The sequence below is a fragment of the Cephus cinctus genome, unplaced genomic scaffold, assembly GCF_000341935.2.
Source record: "Cephus cinctus unplaced genomic scaffold, Ccin1 Ccin1_scaffold1161, whole genome shotgun sequence".
NCBI lineage: Eukaryota > Metazoa > Arthropoda > Insecta > Hymenoptera > Cephidae > Cephus > Cephus cinctus.
Window position 1 is genome coordinate 70961 of NW_014333651.1, and position 9780 is coordinate 80740.

The following is a 9780-nucleotide window of genomic DNA, read 5'->3' on the forward strand; positions in this document are numbered from 1 at the left end:
GCCCCCCTTGCCCCGCCTCTCTGGCTCTGCAATTCAACCTCCTTACTCCTTTGGCCTTATCTATCTCTTCTCTTGCCCTCTTTTCTTTCACTCCCAGGGCTCTTTCCTGTACAGTCACTCGGAATAGCCTTTCCCTTATCTCGATTTTACAGACGATGCAGATCTGTGGCGCTGGACCCTTCGATCAGCATCTCATGTTGGGGGAGCACGAGTTGACCGACCACAGCGAGAGTTTAGGATCCCTAGGGATCTATCCCGGTGCGCTACTGACCCTCAAGGTAAGAGTAATCCTGCTTGTCTACGACTTAATAGGGATGATGCTGTATGTAGCAAAGGCCGGGATGATTCGAAGGCGCGCTCGACAAACGTCCAATGCGAATTCCCATTACATCAACGATGGAAACGAGCATATCTCGGGACTTGGTCGGCCGTTACGGTGGCCTAGAAAAAAAGTTCTCACTGCCAGGGACAAAAAGTTGCCAATAAAGCCCGTTCCGCTGGCCACTTTTCTTGCTCTTGTTGCTCTTGTTTCTGTTGCCGTTGTTGCCGTTGTTGTTGCCGTTCTCGTGGTTTCTGTCGTTGATGCTGCCCGTGCCTACTTACCTGTTCATCCTTCAGGAATCTATTCCTCGGTTGCTACGGCTGGTACAGCTCTGGACCATTCTTCCTTGAGTTTCGATCGGAGACACTTGGCCCGGTAGCTACGCATTCGCGTTAACCCTTTCTCGAGCTGCACGCGGAATGCGCGGGGAGGGGGAGGTTCACACCCTTGTGACAAACAGTCTGCAATTTAGATTTAAGATCAACCAGCTCTCGGAGCATAGAAAGGACAATGGATAAGTTAGTCTGACAATCAGCAATGGCCGCGATAAGGGCAAGAGAGGAGCGGCAACTGTTGTGCGAGACTCTCTCTGGATTAGCCGAGAGGCACCCTCGAGATTAGGAGACTTAATTGGTCTCTTCTCACCAGGAATTCAGAAGGAGCCTAAGATCTTAAGAGACGCATCGGATGTTTTTTCGTTTTCCCAATTTTTCATCCAAATGCTTTTTTTTGTCTCATTTGGAAAACCTATGTGCTTTTTGCCGCCGTTTCCAAATAATCAGGAATTACGTCTCGCTGGGCGCGCGAACCTGCAGCCCGGATTCGTACGTGAGCAAGAAAGAAATCCATTCGCGCGGCAAATAGAATAATTTCAGCATTCCGAGACATTCCTTCGTTCACGGTCGAGCGATTTTATGAAACTAGCTTGGTGCCAGTGGGTTCTCGGCACTCGCTACTTCCCATTGGAGACCGTTAATCTTGACTGAATCTTTGGCCAACGGAGAGAATGGAGAATCAGCTGGAATCTGATTGGGACGATGCAGAAGAATGATACAGCTTCGGCTCCTCTCAATGAAAATCATACGAATTTAAGGATTTATATTTTTACCTTTTTTTTCCATCTTTTTTTTTTTTCTTTCTTTCTTTCACAACTCTTTGGACATTTTTTTCGGTCTTTCTGGACCGCGCGCTCTTCATGGCTGATCGAGCGGAGTCTTTACGTCTTTAGAGTCGCTCGGGCCGGTCACCAACGGGCGGCAGCCGCGTTTGATGTCGTGTGACGAATGTCCACGTTGGACGCGCCTCTCTCTCTCTCTCTCTCTCTCTCTCTCTCTCTCTCTCTCTCTCTTTGCGTCATCTTCCTTTCTCCCTTGTTCTCTCTCATACTTCTTACCTCGCTCTTGCTTCTCCGTTCTGGACTCTCCTCCGGGAATCAAGAATCCTATATTACGGAGTCTCCGCGAGCCTGATGCACCTTCTTCCGCCCCACATATCCCTCTCTCCCTCTCTCCCTCTCTCCCTTCTTTCCATAGAAAATTGTAAAGATCCGAGGGGGCTTTTATACGCGCGACGTAAAACGAACGACGAGACACAAGAGCGAAACACAAATTGGATCACGAGTCCTTGGAAGGAGTATGGAGGTGGTGGTGGTGGTGGTAACCCTTTAATCGTCCACCGCAAGTGGAATATGCAGAGTGAAGCGACCAAGAAATATTACTGTCTCAGTCATGTCCCGCAGTGTGTAGGTGGGAAATGTGAAAAGCGCAGCTTCCACTGGAGCAAGAAGAGTCTGGCCTTTCGAGAGTCCCAGCGACAACAGTAGCGCCAATGAATACTCGGGCCAAGGGAAAAAGTTCGAGCAGCAGTAGCTTCCACGAGTCTTCGTGCCGAAGCGGACGAGGAAAGTCAACTAGAACTGTGTTTACACGAGGAACGGAGCAAAACCAGGATGCTGCGAATCCTGGAGCAGAGCAGCGCGCGCGCGCGCGCGCGTCCTTCGCTCTTTGTTCTTCTTATTCTTCTTATTCTTCTGGAAGACAGTAAACGCGCCCTCTCGTGCAGGTAATGGCGACAATTATCCGCGCCGGTGAACTCGGCATTAAAATCAAATCACTCGTCCCGACGTCCCGACGTCCCGACGTCCCAGGTGCTTCCCACCTCCGAAAACTCTTATCATATTGCATCGCTCATACGCGCTGCTTCCTTCTCTTCCTTCTCTTCCTTCTCTTCCTTCTCTTCCTGTTCTTCTTCCTCTCACAGACAGCGGGAGGAAATATAGTTTTGACGTGAATGCATGGCGAAAGGAAATATGGATTCCGCTATGAATTTTTCCCTGGCGCCAATTCCCAGCTGTGTCCTATATGAGATTCGTCCCCGGCACACGAGATCCTCTCGTATTCCTTGCCTCTTTTTTTCCCTCATCTCTTTAGGCAGGCCTTGTTCTTTTTTTCGGAGGCCGATTCGCGCCTTCCGGGGGCCTAAGTTAATATTAATGGGGATATTTATGACGGGGGGTCAGCGGTCAGTATTTGCCTGGGAGGCTGTACGGCTGCTCACTACCCACCATCACTACTGCAGTGGAGAAGTCCCCCGCAGGCCAGAGTCCCGGAGATTCGGCGCGAGGGGGAGGAGAGCGAAAGAGTATTCGAAAGAGAGCGGTCCAGGATACTCGAGAAGTCTCTGATAAAAGGAAATCTGTAAATGCCATGATTTATGGAAGCTTTCGCCCTTGAGCTCCCTAAACGTTTGAATAAGTTATAGTCCGACGCCGACTGGACGCTCAAGCCCAGTGCGAATACCAATGGACGGTACATTGCAGTTATTTATCGGCGCTAGGAGAGGAAAAAGAGAGGAGAAGAGAAAGTGAGAAGGAGAAGAAGGATCAAGGTGGTGGTGGTGGTGGTGGTGGTGGCGGTGGCGCCCCTGGTGACGTTTCTAGCGTTAATTTCTTTTCTTCGTAGTGCCCAGCGTGGCATCCTGGCCACTTAACGCCATGCCGTCTTCCTGCCAGCACAACTAAGCTTCTGTTTGTTGATGCTAACCTCACTGCAAGCCAACCGGGGGCATTCAGTCAGCATTCAGTCAGCATTCAGTCAGCATTCAGCCAGCCAGCCATTCAACCGTCCTCGGATCAGTCCATCTCTTGTGTTAGGGCTCTTCTGTCTTGGCCACCACTTGGCCACCACTTGGCCACCACTTGGCCGCCGTGAACTCCTTGGCGCAGATGACGCGAAGAGTCTTCCTCATCCTCTTGATCGCGATCGCGATCGGCTACGTAGAGCGAACGTACTCGCCGCCGCTTAGGGACATGTGGTACGGCGAAAGAGGACAGGCGCGCATCTCCCTTATTGCCTGCTGGTGGCTGTGCGTCTCTCTCTCTCTCTCTCTCTCTCTCTGCCGTGTGCACTCGCACCGCTGACTGCAGGCCTCTTTCTATTCGAAGCAGCGTAGAACCCTTTTAAACGCCACAGGTTGCCCCTTGCGAACAAGTGGTAACACGTGCGTGCCTATACCAGCCCTTTACAACCGTCTACGAGTCTTCCCAACTGTCCCTGTCTTTTATATGTCTTTTCGATGCTCTCCTAGATTATTTTTATTGACTCCGACACATGTGTGACTACGCGTAGCCCCATTTATCCAGCACGTATGAGCACGTATCCTCGGGCCTTCCAGAGAGGCCAGCCTCGTCTCCGGAAGCCTCAGAGTATCTCTGCTCCGGGCATGTAGGCGCTAGGCGCAGGACAGTTGAGCACGCACGCATTTATCCTCGAAGGTCGAGGAGTCAGTCGGTGAGTGTTGGGCATCCCCGAGGAGGTGGAGGGGGAGGATTTGTCCCCTAATGTAGTCGCAGGGGGGAGGGGTGGTGCCAGGGTGGATCTTCTTCTTGGCCTCGTAGTAGGCGTCTAGAGAGTGAGTAATGCTCACGACAAACGCAGCCTTGGGGGGCGGAAGGGGCGATGGGCGATGGGCGATGATACCGCTCTGGATAGGGGTTGCTCCAAGATCCCTGCAGATAGGGTGCTAAGCGACACACTAAGGCTACCCCATCGAGCAGCGGTAGGGATGCGAATCGGTCCTGATCTCGTTCCTGCACAGCAATTTGCCATGCTCTCATTTCTACCGCTGCTTCTACAGTCTGAGAGAGAGAGAGAAGCTATCACTCCTTTCTTCATGTATCTTATTCTCCCTTATTATCATTATTCTTCGTCTCGATTTCCTCTCTCTCTCTCTCTCTCTCTCTCTCTCTCTCTCTCTCTCTCTCTCTCCGGCACTGTCTTCAATGGGATACAGCCTCCATGGTGTTTTTTTCTCTTCTTTTTTCTTCAATAACGAATCCTGCTTCGTCTCCGATGGTTTTCATCTAGATCAGGAATGAGAGAATGATTCACGCACGCGTAACTTGGCCCGAGAGCGAGAGAAGAGAGAGAGAGAGAGAGAGAGAGAGAGAGAGCCGGCGGGTGTGTGGCAGTACTGGCTGCTGGTTAATTTTGTAGATCGACGCTACACCATGAAGGCGTCCTTTGTGCCTGGCGGAAGCATGCTTCGCCTCTGATGCTGCGTAGGGCCTTGCTTCCAGGTTTATGCTGGGCCTCGCTCGCTCCTTACACCATAGAGCACAGTCGCTCCGAGAGTCTAGGGGGGCACCACGCACCATGGCTAACGTGCGTGCCGAGGTTCGATCATGTGGAAATGTTACACTGTCATCGACGACGGGCCAGCGCGATGCTCTCGATACCTCCTCCTTGTTCCTTGGCCTCCTTATTCCTTCATCTTCGTCTCCTTCGCCTCCTTCGCCTCCGTCGCCTTCTCTTCTGCCTTTCATTGGCTGCTCTACCTTTCATATGTCAAGACCTTCTTAGTCTCTTATTCATCGTACCGGTAGAGCAAGAGAAGAAGGTTCCCCGACTTCCGTTATCGCGGTCCTCCTATACTCCTCTTCTCCTCTTCTCCCTCGCGCTTCTGCTTCTACAAACTGTCCTTCTCCTGCGCGAACTACGGGACTCGCCTAGTGGTAGATACGGTCCTCTAGGTACTACGGATCTTTAAGAAAAACCATCCGACCTCACCCAGTGTCCAATCGAGCGGAAAACTCATCAGGCGCTTTATACGCGACACCTCGAGGTGTCAGTGACCGCCGAAACACTCCCTCCTCCTCCCCCACCACCACCACCACCACCACCACCCTTCACTCTTCCATCTTCCATGCCTCTTTCACTATTGCTCTTTTCAACTTTTCACCTTTTTGTTGCTCCTTCCCTCGTCTCTTCTGTATTCTGCCCGAGAGAATGTGGCAAGAGCATCTCTAGAGAAAACTCTAATTCTTCCTTCCACGCGGAATTCTCGGAGGCTGCAAAAAATCTCTTTGTTTCTTCTTATTTTTTAGCCGCGAGTAACCGTTAAGTAGTCTTCTCTCGGTACGTGTGGGTCTTCTTATTCTTTGGCCTTCTTCTGCTCCTATTTCTCTCCCTTCGCTTGCCTTCCACCCTGAACAGTATAAAGACGTTCTCGGGACGTTCGGGTCCCTTCTCAGGAATAATTTGAATAATTACCAGGCACTTTTTTCCCTTTTGCATCGGAGATGCTAAACAGCTGTTGTGCCCCGTCCCAGTGGCCATTGCCTGCCGAGAGACAATGCTCGCTCTCCCGGTTCGGGGGGGCCTCCCTCCCTCCCTCTCCTTACTCATTCCTGGGTCGCGTCGTGTTCCTACCTCCGGACTACATGCACGCTCTTAATTGACACGGGCGTGTCCTCCGTGCCAAAACTGTCGATGCATCCCGGACAGACTCCCGTGCGCGATATTACTCTTGACGACGTACACGGTTATTGCCGGGTTCCTCGAGCGGTGCTTGGAGGGCTGCAGGGAGGCTGCAGGGAGGCTGCAGGGAGGCTACAGGGAGGCTGGGTAAGTCTCATGCAATATAGGAGATACGTGCCGGCCTCTTAAATGCGTGCGGAAAAGGGCAGAAGTGACGAAGGTGCCAGAGGGATGGAAATGGGAAGGAGGAGGAGGAGGCAGGGGGTGGGTCGAGAAGCCGCGACAAAACACACGAGTGCCAGCGGGCTGACTCGAGACAACCCCAAGTAATAATTCCTCGGCCGAATTAGCGCCATAAGTCTACTAGGGCTGACAGCACCGTAGACAATATTAATCTACTTTGAATTTATACTCGCCATATTCGCCATCCACGCCGAGAGGACACGCGTTTCCCGCTACCGCAGGACTTTCTCATTCTTTGCCAAAAGTCCTTAGAATCCTTCGCACTCCTTCCCGGCGGCGACCTGTTCCTCCTGGAAGCGAATCGGCCGAGCGAAGCAGCGCGCGACGTTTATTAAGTCCTGCGGCTCGACGCGCGACGTTAACACAGAGAGATTCCTCGAAGCCTCCAAGGATAAGGCACTGTTAAATGAGCCGACGCGAGCCTGGAATAGCTCACGGGAGACGGGAGTCGGGAGTCCTGCGGGAGGATATTTGCCTGCAGGACTCTTCCCCTGCAGGCAGAGGAAGGAGGCGCAATTGAACCCGTGGTAGAAGAGCGGCGGCGGCGGCCGTCCTGAGAGAAATAAGAGGCAGACGGCGCACTTACCGAGAGCAAACGAGTCCATGAAAAATCTGAAAAGGAAGGTGCAGCCTCTCCTCCGTGGACCAGCGAGGCTTTGCGCTTGGGTTTACCTTGGTGCAACTACGCGGCAAATGGAGGAAAAAATTTATGTTAAGGCGAAGACGGCGCAGCTCACTGCCGGGGATTAAGACATTCTCGAACTAATAATTTTGAGCTGGGCTCTGGGATATTTTGTCCATCTCGGCAGAGGATCTCCCGTGGCTTCTTCGGCTCCTCCGGGCTTCCTGGCCTCCTTGGCTCCTCTTGTCCGGCTGCGGCTCCCCTGGCCAGCCGCGCCTCCCGCGCCTCCCACGCCTCCCACGTCACCCAGGTGCCTTCTGCTTCTAGACAACTGGACCGTAGCGGCGTCCAGGACTCTATTCTCGGACAATAGGTGTTAGTCCGAGAGAAGGCAGAGCCCCGAGGTACGCGGTTCGAACCCCGACTCTACAATTATGAGCCATACCACGTCGGGGCGAGCTCATAACGAACTCACTATATTGCTCCCAAGCATTTCAAAAGTGGCCATAGCCCTCCCCTCCCCTCCCCCTCCGCTCACTGCCGCACTCTCGGGCTGCTTATCCTTTTGCCTCCGAGACGAGCTCTCGTCCTTTTCCAGTTCCCACTCTCTCTCTCTCGCTCTCTCGCTCTCTCGTCACTCTCGTCCCGCTACGAGAAGTTCCGGAAAGAAGCAGAATCCATGGAGAAGCCACCCGTTTTGAGAGCAGGCGGGAGCAGTGTGGTGGTGCACTTGCGAGAATTTCACGCGGCCGCACCATTTTCGATCCGTAGCCACTTTGGCAGCGCCTCGCGCGTCGCGCCGTCTCTTGGCTGCCAAATTCTTAATTCTTATTCCACGGTGCTGCGCGCTTATAGCTTATAAGCGCACACGTGGAAGGAATCTTTAGGATTCCATTTGAAAATAAATCACATTGTATAAGACGCACTTGCGCGGTTCGCATAGGTTTAACGTTAAACACGTGAGGTAGCGAGAGAGAGAGAGAGACAGTTGTGTTGGCGAGTACAGAGAGTGAGAGAGAGTGAGTGAGGGGGGGGGGCGGGAGCCGAGCAGCAAGTGGCACCGGCCAGATGTGAATGTGGAGGCGACATGTGCGTCCACGCCATCGGGACGACACTCGCTATATTTAGACCTATGGGAAAAGGGGTTTCGTGCGACGTGATTACGTCGGGTGAGATGGCGAGAGGGGGAGAGAGAGAGAGAGAGAGAGAGAGAGAGAGCCAAGGAATATGATAAAATGAGCATAAGAGAGAAATATCGCATTGGTATTGACTCCCCGTGCTACTCGCGGGGAATCCAAAGCAGCGACGTACTCCATTATACACCGTTCGTCGATTCTCCAGAGGGAACCAAAGAAGAACGAGGAGGAATCGTAAATACATGAAAACCATGAGAAAGAGGATAAGGAGCACGGAGAAGAAGAAGAAGTGGAGGAATGAGAATGAGGTCCGTTCAAAAGGGTTAACGATCGAGAGCGATGACGTAGTGGACAGGGGGCGGGGGAAGGGGGGGAAGGGGCACCGGCACTCCGTCAACCGCTAGTTCAAATATTCACACCCTCGCTCTGTCCTCGTGTGCTTTTTTAATTCCTCCTTCCCTCCCCCGCCCCACGTCCCGGGTCCTGCTGCCCCGAAACCGAGAGTCCGCGAGGCCATCTTTTTTCCGCGTTCTCAAGTTATGGCGGCCCTTTTTGCCCGGAGGCCCCTCGGGCCTACGATTTTTTTATTTCGGGTCAGGGATCATTACGACTCGAAGGAGAGAGAGAGAGAGAGAGAGGGAGGCTGACCCTACTGACGGTCCCATCAGTGTGCTTGTGCTTGTACTTGCACCCACGTATGTCCTGCCTAGAGAAATGACGTGAAGGAATCTAGAATCCTAAAGTGTCATCAACCCCTTTTTACTATTTTTCTTCTCTTCGTACTCCCTTGGCCCTCCTGGTCTTTCTAAAAGCGGTTCATTCTCCAGCTTCTATGGTTATTATAAAAATATTCAATGGTGACCGACGATTCCCTTGCCCATCCTCTAACCCCATCATTGGATTCCACCCCTCGGGCTCCCTCCCTCCCTCCCTCGAAAAATACGTGTGCCTATAGACACACGGTCGCAGGATATCACATATGCGATGTGGAAAGACGCGTGGGAAGACGTTCTAGCAGCCGTCGGCAGCTGTTCACACGTGTCCTCTCTCCGATTCTCTCTCTCTCTCTCTCTCTCTCTCTCTCTCTCTCTCTCTCTCTCTCGCTCTCTCGCTTCTCCTCGTGCGGTATTAACTACGTCCGATGTTCTCTAGGAAAAACAAACAACGATAGTTCATGCCCTCGTTCAGCCCGCAAACGTATAGAGGCGATCCGAAGACGCAGGAAAGGAGACGCGAGAAGAAGCGGCTGCTGGCCCAGTCCCTTCGTAGTGAAAATAATCTTTTTCTTTTTCTTCTTGCAGATCGACACACCTATCGAAGGCGAAGGGGATGCCGAATCCGATTCAGCGAATTACGATGGAATCACGGAAAAAGGATTCAAGGGTAAGTTTATATATTTATATATGAGAAGCGTGATACGCAGGCAATAGAATATCGAGGATAAAGAGAAAAACACCAAGAGAATTCTCTGTCGCGCAACTTTCACGTCTGGCTCGAAATTGCCTGATGCCGGTATATACGTACCTATTGTACATCCCGGTTGAAATTAACGCCACGTATAAGTTATCCCTGTCGTGGAGGAGCGAAACCAATCCACTTAGAGATCCTGGCGTTTTGTTCTCAAACAAAAATCTGACAAATATGCTGCGATTTGCCGAAGAATGGAAGTGAGCGGTCGTGAGGAGGTGGGTGAGGGGGGGT

The 9780-nt window shown here is 52.2% G+C and overlaps 1 protein-coding gene across 7 annotated transcripts in view; it reads left to right on the forward strand.

Annotated features, from left to right (window-relative positions):
- LOC107272291 (ubiquitin carboxyl-terminal hydrolase 48) overlaps positions 1-9780 on the forward strand; it is a 39141-nt gene that overhangs the window by 23949 nt on the left and 5412 nt on the right. For 4 of the 7 annotated variants that reach the window (XM_015749301.2, XM_025089621.1, XM_025089623.1 and 1 more), the window contains 2 exons: positions 153-278; positions 9381-9462. In XM_015749301.2, the coding sequence (XP_015604787.1) occupies positions 153-278; positions 9381-9462 (208 nt within the window). The remainder of the gene's footprint in view (positions 1-152; positions 279-9380; positions 9463-9780) is intronic. The other 3 variants (XM_015749303.2, XM_025089624.1, XM_025089625.1) reach the window with 1 other exon arrangement.